This window comes from Scomber japonicus, chromosome 4 (assembly GCF_027409825.1).
Source record: "Scomber japonicus isolate fScoJap1 chromosome 4, fScoJap1.pri, whole genome shotgun sequence".
Lineage (NCBI taxonomy): Eukaryota > Metazoa > Chordata > Actinopteri > Scombriformes > Scombridae > Scomber > Scomber japonicus.
This window is the reverse complement of record NC_070581.1, coordinates 21,218,806-21,238,225: the sequence shown is the minus strand read 5'-3', so window position 1 is coordinate 21,238,225 and position 19,420 is coordinate 21,218,806. Positions and strand designations below refer to the sequence as shown.

General features: G+C 40.4%; 2 protein-coding genes across 11 annotated transcripts in view; one reads left to right on the top strand and one right to left on the bottom strand.

The window, feature by feature from the left end:
- The window catches only part of nkain4 (sodium/potassium transporting ATPase interacting 4), an 85,149-nt gene that overhangs the window by 44,699 nt on the left and 21,030 nt on the right, over positions 1-19,420 (bottom strand). For 3 of the 10 annotated variants that reach the window (XM_053317144.1, XM_053317151.1, XM_053317150.1), the window contains 5 exons: positions 17,810-17,925; positions 17,608-17,683; positions 3,861-3,967; positions 3,217-3,441; positions 1,854-2,253 (listed from right to left, as the gene is read on the bottom strand). In XM_053317144.1, the coding sequence (XP_053173119.1) occupies positions 1,854-1,907 (54 nt within the window). In that variant the 5' untranslated portion in view covers positions 1,908-2,253; positions 3,217-3,441; positions 3,861-3,967; positions 17,608-17,683; positions 17,810-17,925. Of the gene's footprint in view, positions 1-1,853; positions 2,254-3,204; positions 3,442-3,860; positions 3,968-17,607; positions 17,684-17,809; positions 17,926-18,233; positions 18,579-19,420 lie in introns of those variants that run through there. The other 7 variants (XM_053317147.1, XM_053317145.1, XM_053317152.1 and 4 more) reach the window with 6 other exon arrangements.
- The window catches only part of LOC128357608 (uncharacterized), a 36,300-nt gene continuing 24,918 nt past the window's right edge, over positions 8,039-19,420 (top strand). Inside the window, exon 1 of the mRNA XM_053317973.1 lies at positions 8,039-8,470. The gene's annotated coding sequence lies outside the window, so the exon portion shown is untranslated. The remainder of the gene's footprint in view (positions 8,471-19,420) is intronic.

The window sequence follows — 19,420 nt, the reverse complement described above, 5'->3', positions numbered from 1 at the left end:
AAACCCACATGCCTACAACCTGATGACCTTTTGAAAGGTCATGCAAGGTTTAACATGACCCCACTTGGCAGGTTAAACTCATCAGAAACGTGCAGGTGTGTATGTGTGTGAGTGTGTTTTTCTGCAGACAGGAAGTGTCAGGTCATCCAGAAATAGTGCCGAGGGAAAATAAAGCTGTGGGACTTTTTAGGCAGCCTGCTGACAGCTTTATAAACCTCTTAACAAATGGTCGACCTCCTTCTCTCTAATGAGGCAAAAAGGTCCGAAGTCTGGGAAGGGAAAACAGGTGTGTCCCTCAAGGTGAGTTCATAGCCTCCTGTGTTTATGTGTGTGTTATCAATGAGTGAATCGCAGTTTTAACAGGGAAGCAACACTAAGGCCATAGTGACACAAGCATCGTCTCTGTCTAATGTCTGAGTTCAAATTTATAGAGCTGAAACCTGACAGATACACAAGTGTTACACACAAATACACACCAGCCCTCTACTCATTTTGGAAGATGAAGAGGGGAAAGGCAGCAGGGTCCTATGGCCGGATGCAGCAGTGAGTCATCCAAAGACAGCAAGGAAAAACTCAAAAAAACTGTTTTCATCCGAAAAAACAACTAAACTCCATGCAGGAAGTCTAACGTTGGCTTACAGGAATCCAACATGATGAAATAGAAGAGCAGATGTTATTACTTAGTCCAACCAAACTTGGGTTTTGTTTTCAACAGTTATGGCTGCTACCAACCGCTACTTCCCATCATATTCTTTCCTTTTCTGTGTTGATTTGATGACTAAACCCACCAATGTTTCCTTGTTCTTGGGTTCCCTCATGCGTGATACAATACATCAGAACTTTCCCATTTGACTCTTCATCTGGAGAAGATTTTATTGCCCCCTTCGCTGTTAAAAACGGTTTGTGTTGTGAGCAAGCTCAGTTTTAATACTGCCATAAATAACATTGTCACACCCTATAAGGTAAACTCTACTCAGTGATAGCAGGAAGAAAAGCTTGCCTGGGAGTCAATAGGAAGCATCATCTGAGACTGCACAGTTACCATCAGTAAAATGTCACATCCCCACACTTCAATGATCAGCAACTGAAATGCTCCAATGAGCTATAAGTCTCTGCATCCGCTGTGGTTTGTGGATCACTACTTTCCGAAATACAGCTGATTTAAATGATAAGATTAGAGAGGAAATGTATGTGTTGTTGGGTTTTTTAGATGTTTTACATTGTGAGGTAAGAGCCAATCTGGATGTTAATCTGAGATGCACACAGTGGCTTTGATGGCTAATGCCTCCAAATTAGATGAATTGGTGGACTGTATATGAATGTGTGATACGTCTCTATTTCAGTCTTCAAATCCATACATTTGTTGATGGTCTTTCATCATGCATCACACAGCATAGTTACCCCTAATACTGTCCATCTCGTACTGAGAGGACCTGACTTCCAAACAACAACAGCAGCATATGTTTTCTGTCACTGGGCCAAATGTCCTCATGAATAAGGTTAAAAAAACCCCACTTCAGCACAAAACACAAAATCTAACAATCCAGGACCATAATTTCTAATTAAACACAATTTGAGCAAATATCAGCAAATGTGATGGGCACATGTTTATAAACAAGTGTCCATCACGTTTGCTGATATTTTGATAGTGTGTAACTTTTAGGATCTATTGTGACAATTCTAAGTCCCGATATCAGTTTTCAACACTCCAAAAAACCATACATGTAATCTTACCCTGTGGTATTTCACTGTTAAGTCATTATAAAAACATGCTTTTTAAAAAATATTCTAAAAGCTGTTTTCTCGACGTGTTGAAACTTGTAAAACAAGTAGAGAAGTCTGGGTCAACTCACCAACTGTAAAGTGCAAATGAAGATGAGCGTGCATCGTCCACTGCAGCAGCCCATTGTGTTGGCGGTGGTAACGTGAGTGAGCCGGGAGAAATGGACTTGGAAACGGGTCGGATGAGCTCGAATGTGCCGACCAGACTCAGTCCTGATCCAAGCACCGGTGTCCCATTCTCCTCGTCGGCTCCGGTGTCTCTTTGCTCAGCCGAAAGCCGTGACAGGATCGCTGTGGCTGGCTCTGTTTATTTGCCTGCGCTCCAGCCGGCCGGTCGCAGCTGAGGTGACTGACTGGGTGAATGGTTGCGAGCCGGTGTGTAAAAAGGAGGGTGGGGGGTGTTAGTGGTAGTAGACCGGGGGGCTGGGATGGGATGGGATGGGGCTGAGGGCGTCAACTGGTTTCTTGGAGCTTGTTAATTTAAAATGTTTTAACAGAGACAACTAATTTATTGTCATGGTTACAGAATACATCTATATTAAGCCAATTTAAAAGGTCGGTGTATCAATTAGACGCAATAATAAAGTGATTTATAAGGACTATTTCGGGCATTAATTTGTGTGTGGAAACATTTAAAGATCTATACTGGTGTTAATTAATAAACATTAGCTTATTATTTTTGAGATTTAATTACTTTTCGTGCGCGCGCGTGCTGGTGTGAGGGAGCGTGCGCGTGAAAGAAGCATGGGGTTTTTAGTTGCAATTGAATGATGCTGAAGATGGAGAACAGGCGCCATCTTGTGACCATATCATGAGACACACGGATATGTGTTTTTGTTTTATAAAGCACCGCACTTTGAATAACATCATTTTACAAAATGGAAGCCGGATTTTTTCTCAGTTTAGGCTCGTTTTAGCTTTTAAAAAAATATTAAAGTCAATACGCCTACAGATAAACAATGCAATACATGTGCTTCCTGATTATAGTTTTGGTAACTTCAGGTTAACATAGCAAATGTTGCCTCAAGACAAATGTCATCCTGTTATTAAATAAACCAATTGAATACATTTTAGTTTAGCACATGCACACACACATGCACACACACACCACGCACGCACACACACACACACACACACACACACACAATATTCTATTAGTGTTTAAGGCTATGTCAAGTGTCTTTATTCAGCTACTTTTGTTCACTTTCTATATGTCTTTTGCCCCCCTTCTTCTCTCCAAATCCTCTTTGCCCTGCCTCCCTTTCTCCATGCAGACCTTTTGTTTGGCTCTCCATTTGCCTTCTGGGTAGCCACTGCTCAGTATGATATATAATAGAAAAGATCTTAAAAGCAACTCTCTCAGTCAGTCACCCTCCTCCTTCTCCTCCATACACTGTCGGAGTGGATGGAGGCAGGTCCCACCTCTCCCCTCACCAGCTTGATAAATCTTTTACGCGTCTGCTGGCTGAGTGAGGGAACACTTCACATTTCATTTCATCACGCACTCCTCCGCTCCTGCTCCTATAAAGTGCCGCCTCTCCTCTCCTCTTCTCCGCCGTCCCACGCCACTCTGCCCACCTGCTTCCAGCAGTAGCCGGGCCCAGGAGGAGCTCCTCCTCCATTGCCAAAAATAACCTGAGGGTATTTATGGAAGCTAGCCTGCAAACACAAATCAGGCTTTTTTATTTGGTGAATTTTAAAAGGCTCTTTTTTCATCATGACAGCCTATCTGAAAAATAAGTGTCATGATCAGTTTGAAGGAATCATCAGCCCATTCAGCTTCCCCCAACTGCATCTGTCTATACTCCAGTCCTTCTGTTACAATCATATCTTCTAGTCTCAGATAGGCAGACTTGGGCACATACATTAGTGTGTTATGTTATCTATGCACAGCCAGTTGGTGCATCTATTGTATTCCTAAATGTAACACATGTAAACCCATGACTGGACTTTTCAAGACTAGTAGATGTTTTGTGAACTGAAAGCCATAGACTATAGTTTAGCTACCTTTTCAGTCATCATTTTATGACAGTAGAGTATACTGTAAGGGTCACATTCTCAATACAAGGTTTATTCACCACTATTTGTGGGGCTTTTTTTAAAACCATGTCACGCCAACTTCCCCGGCAGAAAGAGTTCGCTCAGTTGTCCACTGAACTTGCCCCACTCACACCATCTCCCACCTCTAAACCAAGGATGAGAAATGTTATAGGAAAAATATCACAACAAGCACTGAGCTTACATTGTCAAACAGTTATAATGAAGACTGTGTGATACTATCACAAGCTTCAGAAAAAGGTAGCAAGTGGACCTTGAGTTGCGATTGTTCTGTCAAAGTAATATTTTCAAGGTCAAATATAAACTGTCATGCTATAATAACAAAACCAATAATAATAATCCAGGACATCATGTTTCCATAGCTACCAAATTACAATAACAAATACTAGATATCATGTCATATTATACACATTTTACCCCAGATTCAGACGATGAATTTGTAATCTTGTTGATACGCTACAGGCTACACAACCTGAGTTTGTACCAGCTGGTCTGAAATGTTGAAGCAAGTCAAATGTGGGAACTTCTGTTTTATTCTGTGCAGTCAGAGGCATTAACCAATTTGCTTGTAACAGATGTCATCTTTTAATGTTACACATCAAGCAACTAAGTGCAGGAGCTACTAGTAGAATACATTAGTGACTGTTCTGAACCTCTTTTGCATGCATGAAACTCACTCATTCACAACTGCATTTCTTATGAGCGCATGTTTTCTGAATGTGTGTCATGTGTGTGAGTGTGTGTGTGTGTCTGGGTTGGTGGTTGGTAGAGTAAGGACTGAAAGAGGATATCCAACCCTAAAATAAGGTCACTGTTATAGTTCTATTAGCAGCATTGATGGAGGTTCTCCTTGTGTTCCCATTTTTGCCCTTTTTGCTCAACACCTCCTTATCGACTCACTGTGTGTGTGTCTACGTGTGTGTGTCCAGAGGACTTCTTTCATGACAAGTGTGTCCAGGCCCTCAGGGGCTGCTGTTCTCCACAAAGACACTAATGTGAAGTGACAGGACAGCCAGTGGTGCGCTGCTCTGTGGGGACCTGCATTGTGGAGGAGACCCAAGAGTCTGGCTCGTAGTGGACAACAATAGAAAAAAGACCTCAAAAGGACAAGGCTTTTCTCTCTTTGAAAGCGTCTTAGGCTGTCGCTTCTAGTTCCCACTCTCTCTTCCTTTTTCTGGTTCTCTTGTGGCCTCCATCTCTGTTTCTCTTCTCTCACATTTTTACGCTCAAACACACAACAATTCTCTATGCAGGAAACACAGTCACTCTGTTTCACTATTATCTAAGGGATAATTCATAATTTCTGAGGCTGAATGAGACCTGAGAGCAAAATCAATCTCACCCTTACATTTACAGGAGTCTGAATGATTTGATTTTTTCCAAAAGTATTATGGTGCAACAGTAGTTTGCATACACCATAGGCTTACAAATGATGCCATTATTCAGGCTGTAATACTGTATGCTACCCAGGGAACTAGTTTGGGCATCAGAAACAGCACAGAACTCTCACTTTGCCAAACACCCTTACACAACAACAACAACCTTAAATCATCAGCAATATTTGTATTAATTTGACAATTTGCTTTAAAAAGACAGATTACATGGTTGAAACACCATGTACATACATAATAAAAAGACCAAAGACAAAAAGTCAAAGGATCTTTGTGATTGTTGTTATAGTTAGATGTGGTGGAAGTGTGTGCATGGAGATAGTGGAGTACAGCATTAGTGGCATATAAAAGCACCAAAAACATAATTATAGGCTACATAAAATATTCACATTGGCCACTAACAGGCATTATTCTGACAAACCATTGTTTCAGTTTTGCCTAAAAAATGGCTCTGTAGTCTGTTTAATGCTATTAGGAGCCTTGTTCCAATCCTGAGCACCCACATCTAAAAGGACTTTTATCCATCTGACTACTGATCCCCACAAGCTGCTCCTTTCAGCTCTATGCAACATCTATAACACAAACTAGGCTAGCCTACATAGCCACCACTGGCTGTCCAACAAGCATATGAATGCTCTCTTTATTTAGGCCCATGCTCATAAAAGTTTAAGATTACGTGTGTGCCCTTGAAGGCAGAGTTTCATCTGATTTTGCATTACTATTTGCCATGAATAAAATTCCAGACTCAATAAAGAATAAATACAGAGGCTATTATGTGGAGCATGTCAATAATAATTTATAATGAGATTATGCTTGCTGAGGAAATACTGGTCCCCACAATCAGTTTTTGGCAGTTGATGTTATTCCAATGCCTGCCGCTTAGAGGCGCTGGTCTGTGAGGTCGACTTTAATTGAATGGATGTCTTCACAGCTGTGTCAAGCTAGCAGCAAAGATGAAAAATACAGGAAACTTAGAGATTTCTCTCAAATTAAAAGCCATGATTAAATGCATGCTCCTTGCTACAAATACAGGTGTAAAACTGCATGCAGGCCTATTGTGAAAACCTGTGAATTATTCTAATAGTCTGACCAGTTTGGTTTATATACATGAATTGGATGAGGGGAAAAAGAGAGAAATTAGAAAGCTCTCCAGGTTCTGTAGGGTGTGTTATCCTACTGTCTCTATGTCTATATCTGAACCAAAGGCTATAGAAGGATGGTGCAAGTCTGAGTTTGATATGTCAACTGGCTAACACTGTCCCATGTCCAGAAAGATCCTTCATAGCTGGAAAAATCTCATCAAAGCTATTAAAAACAGTGACATTGTCAGGAGGGAAAATTTTTAAAAAGGTGATTTTTTTGTATCAACCCCCCTTCAAACAAAAAAAAACAAAACAACAACAACAATGTTTTTTTGTATGAAAAATTTACAAAAATCATTTAAAGCGTCCTTAGTAAACCTGAACTTGGTGAGAACAACTCTGTTCAAGGCCAGCACCGATTTGAGCAAGCCAGACTAATAACATGTAGGCTTACTATGAAATGAAACAAGTATGTAGGTATTTTTAAAACTATATAATACATAAACTATCCTGGATCTTAAAATAATAACATATTAGCATTTTAATTATTCTCTAGACACTTCAGATATAACTTATTTGCTAGCCATTATCAACAATATATACTCAGTGGTCTCTTTATTAGGTACACCTGTCCAATCTAATTCAATCCAACAAGTCCTCCATAAATTCTACATTTATGAAGTTAATACATTTTCAGTGTCTGTTGTCATTGTCAGGAAGGTGATAATTCTGCTTTATATTTATTATTGATCCTAATATTTTGTCCACTCCATTAACATACATGAGATGGGCAAAATATTAGGAACACCATTCAATGTAATGTACCCCAGTATGCCACCACCACTTAATATGACCTCAATAATAATCATAAAGTAAAATGTCAACACAAACTGAACATGTCTAAACTTCAAAATAGTAGAATATAGGCAGACAAAGTGGTAGAGCCAAGGGGTGAAGAATTTGGACTAACCTTAACTTCATGCTCTCTGTTTCAGTTTGTCCTGTCTTTCACTGACTACACAAACTGGACGGTTACTCACAGGGAACTTTGTTTCAGTTGTATACTCTTTCTCAACGTACAACGTAAACTCCAATTTTCGCATAACAACAACAACTGCGCATGTGCGGTGTTTCAGCTAATAAAGTCCGTGTGAAACCATATTAAACAATCACATTGTTACACTCTCGTTAGCTTGCAAAATTTTGAACTTGTATCTCAGTGCTGTGCGGTGGGTTAATGTCTCTGGTATAGCTTGTCCAATTAGCTTGGCTTAGCTGTTACTGAGAACATTGACCTGACTGAGAAACGATTCATTGCACTAAAAGTCTCTGTAGCTATTTTATATAATTTCATATACATTATCTATAGGCTATACGCTGTAAAATGTCAGGATAATGTTTGACATTAGTGGAAACAATATTTTGACAGTGTAGGTTTAAAGGGTTAAATTTAAGGTAATGAAAACACTTCTTATTTTCAAGTGATTAATTAGTTTAAAAAAAAATCTGCCAAGTCTGTTCGGCTAGATGCTACTAAATTATCTATTCTATCATGTATTATTTAGAAATATGTGTATTTTATGTAGGCTACTTATTATTGTATATAATATTTGATTATCATATGTGGAATAATTTTGTATATATTTTGTATGATAACCATATTATATAAAATTTTAGATTCCATATTTTACTACAGACTTTTGGACAAACAAGCTACAATCTCCTTGCATTTGTCAATCATGCAGGCTATGATTTTGAAAGCTACGACCGGAAACTAAACGTGCTGTTCTGTGTGTTGACAGTGGTTTCAGTCACATGGTGCCGCCTTGCTGATGGAGCCAGATGAGAGAGGCAGGAGGCGAGCCCCTCCGGTTGCGCGTCAGCATCCCCTCAAATAGGAATCCGCTGCTGTCACTTCTGCTCTGCATGCTGAGAGAGGGACGACTGTCACCCTGAAACAGCAATCAAAGCCCCAAATTCACTGTGATGTCAAAGAAGAGGAGTAACGGGAGACTGTGAGGAGGCTGGGGCTGTTTTCCCTTTTTTTTGTTGTTGCAAAGAATGATAGTGAGGATCAAGGCGCGCTGTCCCAGGAGAACTCATCCGAAGAGCTGGCCGTGAGAGACCGGGATGCTCCTCTAACGCACCGGGGGGCGAGTGAGTACAATTCATCCAATCTCTGTGTCTTTGGTTTTGGTTTCCACTTTGCTGACATCTGGACAGTTTTGGACAGTTCCGCGTCGATGTCCCTCTTTAACGCCTCTGAATTATTCCCCACTCGATCCCACCTGTCTGATCAATCATTCATAGGTTTCTTAGTAAAGTGCAGCATAACCGGTTGGTCAGCGATGTGTGAAAGTTGCAATTTGAAAATGGTGCACTTCTCCCCCCCCCCCCCCCCCTTCACCTCCTCCTTGCACACACCCCTAACTTAATGCATGCACGCATCAAGGTTTAATATCATGCAGTGCATTACAGTGGGTAATCGGGAGGTCGATCTTGTCCCTTTTTAAAGTTTTGATTAAAGTGAACATGTGTTGCACACTGCGTCCACAGTGTCAGAGTGAGCCTAATTAATAAAACCTTTGTTTGGGGGCTCTCCTATCACAGGCACTCATCATTAATCCGCTGATGGCCTGGAGGGCGTGGGTTGCTGTACGTGATGATAAGAGAAAGACACCAGTCCTACTTACACAGCGGGGTCGATTAATTATGGACTTAGAACTGATGAACTCAGTGACTGTTTGGAGCACAAGAGGAGATGTAGACATGTCAGGCAGAAACAGCGGCTGTTAAAATCAATTTCATGTTTAATGTTCACCATTAGTGAGTTGGAGGATATTTCCCCCCAAAACACATGCTGCAGATGTATACATGAGTGACTTAAAATAAGTTCCACCTGGAAATGACAAGAATTCCTCAGTGTTAAAAAAATTGGTCTTAATGTTTTCCGCTTGACTATTCATATCTGATTCAGTGTGTAATGATTTTCTCACCTGTAATAACCTATGGAGTGAAAGACTGGCTGTGCTGCTCAATGTGTGGGTGTGGGTGTGAGTAGAACTTCTACAGCAGGCTCAGTGCATGTAGATGAATGAAATGCACTTACTATGCAGCTAGGGTTCCCATCTCCAGTGGTTTGCGTTTGTGTGTGTGTGTGTGTGTGTGTGTGTGTGTGTGTGTGTATTTCACCTCATTACACTCATTGTGTTGACTTAAGCAGGAGGGTCACCCCTGAGGCCCGTTCTCCAGGCCTTATTGAGGAGTGATGCCCTGAATTACACACTTGCTCAGATTGCAGAGACACAGGAGCACTTTGGGAGAAGAATTTTAAGCTTGCATGTGAAGTTCACGACTGTTATTTTAAAGCAGGCATCATGTATGAGTGTGACGTATACACCTCTTACACAATCACCAGTATGAAGCTGCACTTACTACAAGTGCGTGCTGTTGAGAGGTGCTTAACTCTGAGATCTTGTGTATTTCAAATTTGTGATGGAGCTCCAGCTCTGGTTCAAATCCCGAGCAATTATGTTCACAGTCTGCCCACGCACACTTTGCACAGGAGGTCCTCTATTCTTGGTTGTTCTACAAACTGACAAAAACTCCCTTACAGGCTGTGTGCTGCATTTCTCTTGAGGCGTTCTCAATATTCTCCCTGTGTATGTATTAAACATCAAGCTTGTCGAACTGCAGGCGTGGGGCCGAGCACTTTAAGGCAGAGTCAGCCTTCTGTGGAGGGTGACAGAACAGTCAGATGGCCCCCACAGGGCAGAGAACAATTCCTGCTGCTGATGCACCCAAGGCGACAGGACTGGAGCACTCCATCCTCCTCCCTCTCCTTCCATCCACGCTCCATCCCATCATCCTTCTCTACCTTCATTTCGTAGAAATAAACACGCTCTCTCAGGTTTACGTGCACACCTGCAACACAGCTTCAGTACTCTGTCTCTCTTTCATCTCTGGTGCTTGCATGCATACGTATATGTATAGTATATATATGTATATTCTCTCTTTCATAAACACACGTGCAGACATGTGCCTAAGAAGCAATATTTATGAGTGGCTTTGTAGGTCATCATACCTGCTCACACGCAGCATTTCTATACTTTCCTGTACACATCACCAAACCTTCTTACATCCACTATCATGATTTCTTGTGCTCACATCTACTCAATCATATCACATCCACTCAATCACTCCACATACATTACTATTCCTTTGAGCACATGTAAATAGCTTGAAGTATCTTCTATACACCAGCACAGTAACCTACACACCTAACTATTGTCTCTTACACATGACTATACTTTTAAGTATCAAAGTGTTCATATTGAATGCAAATTTTAAAGCTGGCAACCTGAAAATGTTTCAGCTGTCAAGCAAACATATACACAGTTTGACATGTCGCTAGCTAGCAAATGTACACATGTTACACTCAGTGTTTAGGGTGTGTACACACTGCACAAACACAGTGGTCAAATTTGCATAAAGACAGACATATTTTAAGACAATTATATGAGACTGAGAAAGGTTGTGTGACTAAAACAGACTGATTGTATATATACGAGGAAATAAACATTTTCAGTTCCTGGATGTCTTTAAGTCCTTTAAACCAAGAAGAAGAAGTAAATAATCGGATAAATCATAATAACCTTGCTGTTGTTCTGACAAAACTTGTTCTCATATCATCTGTGACTTGATTTAAATTCTCCTTGAAGCTGAAACATTGTTAGCAATGCCACTGGGTAGGAACACACTTTGTTTCCAAGATGTCTGTTAGCCAATCAGGAGCTGAAATTGCCTTCCTGTTCATTGCACTGCATTTCTTCTCAAATTAAATCTTTCTGAAACATCACTATTTCCCATCCGCCATTCTTTCTCACACACAATCTTTCGTTCTCTCTGTCGCATAGGTTATTATACTCTGATTCACGCACACACAATTTGTCTCACACACACTTCTTCTGTCAGACATATTTTCAATCTCACTCACACAACATCATTCTGTCTCATAAACAATGGTTGTTTCTCATACAAACAACCATCTCACTTACATTATAGAGGCTATAGTTGCATGATGGTGTGAGTGAGTAAGAATGATAGTGTTTATACAGGAGGACAGTGGCTCACAGTTATTGAAAAATGTCAGTCATTGTCTGTGGCCTTTGGTTGTTTGTAAAAGGTGTAAAAGTGTGGTGTGAGCTCCACAGATCAGAGAGGAAATGGTCCGTGAATCCAGAAAGTGTGAATGCGCACGTGCGTGTGTGCATGTCAGCTGTGTGCATAATAGCTCAGGGATTGGGGGGCCGTAGATTGGCCAGTCAGCCAGACAGATGTGCCCTAGCCTGGACTTGGAGTGCGGGGCCTCAAACTGGCCTGCCACCCAGCATTAGTGCCATGGATCCGTGACCAAAGGGCTCGGGGCACCAAAACTCACTGTCTGCATAAAATGCACTCAATTATTAATGCTGTGTATAGGGCAATACGAAGCATTGCACAGGCCAAGGAAGGAAAAAGGGAAATGGGCACTGAAGAAAGAAAGAAAGAAAGAACATTGAGGATGGCTATGCAAGGGATTACAAGCAGCAAGAAATGAACAGAAGGAATAATCTTTAATTAGGACTGCAGCTAACTATTATTTTCATTATTGATTAATCTTCTGATTCATTTTTTAATTAATCACTGGTCTATAAATAGTGGACAAATGCCATTTAAAGTTTCTCTAAACCCAAAGTGATGTCTTCAATATGCTTATACATCTCTCTCAGATATTCAATTTACTTTTCATTTCTTAATATATCATGAATAAAACAGCAAATCTCCACATTTGAGAGGCTGAAACTGAGAACATCTTGAAATTTAGCTTGAAAAAAAAAGACTGTTGGTTAATTTTCTGCTGATGAATACATTGGGACGTAATGCAATAGTCACATTTTTTATGTCTGTTGAATACAGTTGTGAACAAATATATAGTCCAGCATATTGGTGACACTCTCACCTGCTGTCCTCTTAAAACACAAAAATAAAAATGACACTGAGCATTTAGACCTTCATCTTTTCACACTACAGGACATCTCAAAATTCACACAGGTCTTTGTGTCGCATGTCCTGGCTTTTCAATCCATACATTGAACACACAGTTTTACAGAGACCTCCCCATGAATTGTTGAGTGCATGGGTAGTTTAGTATCCGTCATATCACAATTCACTAAATACATTTCAGGCTTGTTACTGTATTGGGAGTAGCTTGCCATTAGAGCGGGGGGCACTGTAATTCATAAGTATTGATTCATGTCTCAGCAGCTTTACGGCATAACGTCCCTGTAACACAACTATATACAAGAGGACACACAATAAATAAAACAGCAACTACAAAGCAGGGATTTACATACTTAGGCTGTTAACTCCTCATCATGTCTAATGTGATACAATCATATAACAAGAACATTAAATTATGTGCTCGCTCAGAACACTGCAGCTTCATTATTACATGTAGATAATGTACTGCATCCACTGTTCCCATTTAGCAGCTGACCACGTGAGCTCAGAGCTAACGTCCTCTCCTCATCTCTTGAAGCTTGTGACAACTTTTGGTGCTTTTTAAAGCTAAGATTTTTAATTCAAACTTTATTCTGCATTATTTGTTGAAATAACAAACTCACAGGTCCTCATCAGGTAATGTAATGTAATAGAAAGAATCCCACTCAGCACCCCGTTTGAGCTAATGAAAACGGTTTATTACGCTTATTTAGTTTACAAGTCCTCTCTCTGTTGATTTATTATTTAGCCTTCTGGTGATTGTGAACCTTGTTTAAATATGCAGGTGTGTGCTGGTGTGGTTTTTCAGTTACCACTTATCACAGATACTTTGATCTATGTCCTTTTGCTTTTATCTTCCAGGACTGTTGAGGTGCTACTACAGTTTCAAAGTGTAAAAAATTGTTCCAGGAAATTCAGCCTAACTGCGGTTGCAAAAAATATTCAGTGTGGTTCCCATGTCTAAAATGTCAGTCTAAAGCACAGTGAGATGTTCTGTATTTAGACAGAGACACCACCAAGACATTTCTCAGTTTGCAAAAGCACAATTTTCAATCTTTTTTATTTTTATCGACCTAAGGAAACTTGACTTAGCGTGACATTTCTCAGCACTGTTTCTGCTGTTGGCTGTTGAACTGTTCCACTTAGTGTTCAGCGCCTCACTGGAAAAGCCTCACAGCTACAGTACAGCAGGGAACTCTGTGTGTATGCTGACATAACAGACTTAAAGTTTGAGTTTGTCATTTTCTGTGGGTGGAGAAGTGTTTATACCAACAACAGTTTAATCTGCGCAAACAGAGCAAATCACCTGGGTCTCATTAACGAGGATGGGATGCTCCTCTTTCTCTTCCGCACATTCTACTTTGTCTTTTGTGCTTTTAGGTGTTTTTATGGGGATTTTTTTTACATTAAAGTATCGCCTCCTATTGCTATAAGGAATGGGAGAGTGTTACGTAACCACTTTTTAATACTCCCAATATATGCTGAGCTTCAAAAAACTGAAGTGATTTACTGGCTACAGGTGTGGTTCTTTAGATTTTGCTTCACACTTTAATATCAGCTTCCATGAAAATACACCCGGTGACAATAAACCAGAGAAGCAGCTCACAATGCAAAAAATACCATAAAGTAGCATATGTAATGGGGCTATTGCATTTTCAGATAGAGATAACTTAATGACATAATCTTCACATATGCAGCAGCTACGTTAAGGTATGATGACTGTCTTGAGAGTGAATGTCTTAGGTAAGAATAGGACAAAAAGAAAAGACATTCTAGTGCAGTTTCATCTCTCAATTCAATCTGTTGTGACTGATTATATATTAACAGTATATAATGTGTATAACGTGCTTTTGACTGTCTGTGTGCAAGGATGTGTGTCTCTACATCCTACTAAGCCATCTGTTTTTATTTGCATAGTATGTATTTATTTATATGTTTTGCCCTAATTTGCAACTCAGTTATGGCATAAACATGAATATGAGAAGTGTTACTCCACCATAAATGTCTCTTCCTGTTCAAGACACATACAGCCAGTGTGTGGCCGGTGGGCGAGTTCACCTTTGCAACAGTAGCTGTTTATTGATTCCGCCTGACAGTCACACAGGTGTTAGCGGTGGAGGATCAGCCTCTGCACTCAAAGAGCACGGGGACAGCGGGGCAATCATGCTGACTAGTGTGTTTATTTATTCATTAACAGGCGGTTTGCTCCTCAGCTTTTCCTCAGAGGACCATTTTCACCTGTTTCACCTCCTCCTGAGGTTTGAGATAGTGATGCATTTGACATTAGATCGGTCTTGTGTATGCGCACGCACACGTACACGTGCACAGTAGCACTTCCACACTTCAACCCTCCATGCCTACCATGAATGAGCAAGACTGTTGGGACAGTGGAAGCTGAAGGAAGAATTAAGGGTGGAGTCGAGGGCTCTGGGGACCGTGGCAGGGCAGATCCTATATTGATTGGTTTAGTAAGAGAATCCTCAGGCTTTTAGTGGTGCTGCTTAATAAGAGCGGCTTGTGGAAAGAGAGATCACATCAGCATCGGAGGCTGCCTTCGGCCATAAAGAATAGTTCACAGCAAATCAAAACATCAGCAAGAGGGGGCTAATCCATTTAGATGATGTTTTTGGCATTCAACAATGCCCAAGATTTGGAGAAATCTCTTTACATGAGCTCTTGCATCAGACTCGACATTTTCCCTGCGAGGTCAGTTGTACTGTTCATGTTTTGAAAACTGAAATAAAGGTCAGGGGTTTTTGTCGCGAGGCCAGATGTTAAGCACGCTATCCCAGCTGTGTGATCTTCCTATATTGAAACCCTAGCAGTCAAATCTAACTGTGTACCTATCTCATAGCACATAGCAGGATCACACAAAATGAATCTCAAAATCTTGCAGTGGGTTTTGTGTGCATGTCGCAGCAAAGATATTGTGGTTTATGCATTGACATAGTCTTTTTTTTTTTTTTGCACACATCCTATCTGTCTAACTTGGTGTTAAGTCAAGAGCCCGGCTTCAGAGAAACTCTGAGCTATTTTTGGAGGCAGCAGATTGTGTTAAGCGAGGAAGTGAAGTGACACAACTGGAGTTGATATTTCTTGGTGCCTGAAAACCTTGAAAATATCTTTATTTAGTACATCGCTCCCCTGACACCTTACAGATTGCACCTAACTACCATCAGATAATGGGTAGCTATGGAAGCAAGCAGCACATCAAAGCCCGAAGATACACAAGCACACTACAGACAGTTATTCTTTTACTCCTTAATGTAAAATTACATTTTTAATCAGGGAGACTGTCATCTCTATACCTAGATTGTGTAAATGGTACATCATTTTGACATTTTAATACACTGATTATGAAATTTGAAGAACCAACAATTTTAACTTTGAAGAATGCGGAACATATGATACTCTGTGTGTGTGTGTGTGTGTGTGTGTGTGTGTGTGTGTGTGTGTGTGTGTGTGTGTGTCTGTGTGTGTGTGTGTGTGTGTGTGTGTATTATTGGGAGTAAGGCTGGAACTATTTTGGTCTGTTTTTGATGATTTAATTTTATTATTTATGTATTCACCTCCACATGAAAGAGAGCTGAGGTCCCAAGTGGTCTCTGTCTTTTTCTCCCTCACACACTTTTTTCTCGTTCATGCAAACACACACGCACACAAATCCATATTTATTTAGTCATTCTTGACCATTTTTGTGAATACCCGCAGGACTTAAGTATTTAGTTTGATGGGATCCATACACTTCCACCATGCATCTGTCAGAATCAAACCCATGCTGTCCCTGTGTAATCTGACACATTTGTGTGTATGTGCAGTTCAATGTGTTTGCATGTACTTGCACTTGTTTAATGAAAGCACCTGCTGTGTCGGTCCCCTTCATTCACCCATCGGATCAATAGCAAGCTGGGTCTATCGGCATTGTAGCTGTCATGGAATCTCTGCTAACCCAATTAACCGTGCAATGCGCTAACCCAATTAGCAGAACCACTGCACTATATTAGCCCAGTTCACACTGTCGCACATGCACATCTCACTGCAACATCAAGGCCAGCAGGTCAAACACCAAGTGAAATCACTACTGATATCATTTGCTTCCCCCATACTAAACAGCAATACTTGTAAAATATTGGACTATAATGTTATGTCCCGTTCAAGTTTCCCTTATTGAACTCAGTTGTTTACATTTTGTCAGTTTGAAAGGAGTCAGTGATTGCTGTGCAGAGGATTCATTTTATACAAAGATGTTTTTCACTGGACACATGCTTATATTGAAATTTCATATCATTTTGAATATTGTTTTTCTCTTCAGCCGCCAGAGTTATTCTTGTGACGTCACTCATCCACTATGAAGAAAAATCACTTACTGACACAACTAACTTTAGTCCTATATACAGATTATGGTTTTTATAGCAGACTGTGACTTAAAATATAATGCTATTAAGTCATTTTTTATAAGAAAAAAATGCAAAAAGGTTTCTGGTTCCAGATAAATTCAAATTCATAGTTTCTAGTTTCTAGTGTCTTCTATGGCAGTGAACTTTATATCTTTTTCTTTGGATAAAAGATGGTAAACAGTGATCAATATTTATTTTACAATTTTCGACATTTTGTAGACAAAACAATTAATTAATTACTTGAGTAAATAAACAACAGATTCATTGATAATGAAAATAAGCATTAGTTGCAACTCCAGATCTCATGTAACTTTATGTGTTGTTGGATAAGTCTAAGTCTGTTATACGACCTAGCACAATGTCAAATTTTAAAGTAATATAATTTATCTGCAGCTAGCTACCGCAAGATATGTTTTTGATATTAGCGATAAAAATGTTCCCTGCTTAGTGGCTCTGATTTGAATAGTTTTGAACTGGATTACTGGCATTGTCAACCAGAAATAGCAGTGCATACTGAATAGCATCACATAGACAACCATAGTGTTACAGTGACACAGTATGCCATTCTTATAGTCTAACTCAACTATGCCAATTACATAATTTTAATCTTATATACTATATATAAGCCAAACTGTATATGTTTGCTTTAAGCCTTAAACATCACATATTTTCAGTGTAGCAGCAGTCATTTTGAGCTGGATCAGATTAGTCATCTGTGACTTTTCAACAGTGTCAGAGGCTGTGAGTAGTGTAATGGATGAGCAGTCATAGTAACTTGGCAGTAGCTGTGCTGGAGTGGAGGTGTAAGGTAGGTGGCCTTGGACAAGAAGTGTAAAGAAAGGCAGCATGACTCACCTAGAGAGGAGCCTGCATACTCCATTGAGAAACAACCCACAGAGCTCTCTCTCCTGTCTCCTCTTCATCTGCGGGGCTGTGTAGGATAGTCAGAGAGACAGAGAGAGGGAGGGAGATTGATCGCAAACATGCATATAGGTTAACATTTCAGAATTCACCTGAGGTAATGGTTTTTCCATAAGCTGCCATTGTTGAGGCTGACCTGGCTTTTAAGACTGAATCAAATCGATGGCTTCTCCGGCTGAGGCTGGGAGGAGCAGGGGGATCCTCTCTCTGTCTGCACAGCCACGATAACACTGCTCAATGGGCACTAACCACCTTTCAAATGGAAATGGAATATCCAGTGAAAATTAGACACAGTCATCTGGATGGTACTTACTGGGTACTGAATGGGAGATGGTAGCGTGACGGTTGAGGGGTGTGTCACATTTTGCCTTTGTTGTGTCGGAGCATAGCTTTTATCAGAGAATTTGATGTTCACCTTTTTGTGCACACTCAAACACACACTAACAGAAACTGTGTTGCATATCGGGGCATGTGAGATTGAAAGCGAGCTTGCAAGTGAGTGTAAAGGGTGACTCACCCAAACCATGGGGGCGTGTGTTGAAGACAGAATGATAACTTACAGTATACACTCATCACAGTGCATGTTCGTTCTTCCTGTTTGTCCCCTCCCTCCTCTCTTCACATCTCTACTTCCCACCTCTTGCTCTATCCCTCATTAGCCGGCTTGCAAACACACATGCACACCCAGACAAACTCATGCGAAGGGGGTTAGATTCATGAATTTGCTGACATAGAAAGTGATTGCTGTGATCAGATTGAGTACCGGCTCAATCCTGTAAAACCCCTGGGGAATGGTTTAAAATAAATCACTCAGATTCTGCCTGCCCTATGGATTAAAGTGGAGGAAAGTGTGTATGAATGCATGGGTGGGTTGGTGATCTGTCAAAATTTGATAGCTAAATGTCTTTGTGCTTGTGTGTCCTTGTGTTTCTGTGAATTTACTACATGTACATATAGTATGTTAGTGTGTGTGTGTGTGTGTGTGTGTGTGTGTGTCTGTGTGTGTGTGTGCGTGTAAGTTACAGAGTGTAAAGTTGATGAAAAGAGCCACTGGGTGGGTGCTGTGGTAAATGGTTGCATGGAAGTGTCGACATGTGTAACTGCTCCAATTGGCTCTCTGGATTTGTCCTCAGGGAAATAAGAGCAGCAGCACAAGGCTGCAGAGATAGGATGCCAGTGACACAGACTTACATGTCCATCCTAAATGTGCACGACTCCTCTTGTTTTACGTTTAAGATTGATGTCACGAGGTGCAGCCAAAGTGTACAGTATGCAGATATATATTTTAAAAAACAAGAAACGTGTCTGTTTGTATGTTAAACTAGATTGATTTTTTAAAATCATATGTCTAATAATCTGTGTGTGACTTATCTTTGTGTCTGCAATTGTTTTAACATAATGTGTACACATATGTGTGTCTATAGGCTATGTGTAAGCAGCATGTTTGCTCAGGACCGCCGAGGACTCCATCTGGTGTCAGGGTGATAAATGTGCTCTAGGGGCAGCACTCAGCAGCTGTTTGTGGACTCACAATAGTAGTAAGGGTGGGACATATTTCAAGAACATGTAATTGCAACAAAATAAGTGTCATAGCTTTTATATGCCAGCATAAACATAACAGTTTGCCTTCAGATATTCAGTAAAAACTCAAATTATCTCAATCACGACAGACAGTAATTTATTGAACATGCATAATATGATGAAAATGTGAAAAGTATCTGGTGATTAGACCCCATCATGATGTCAT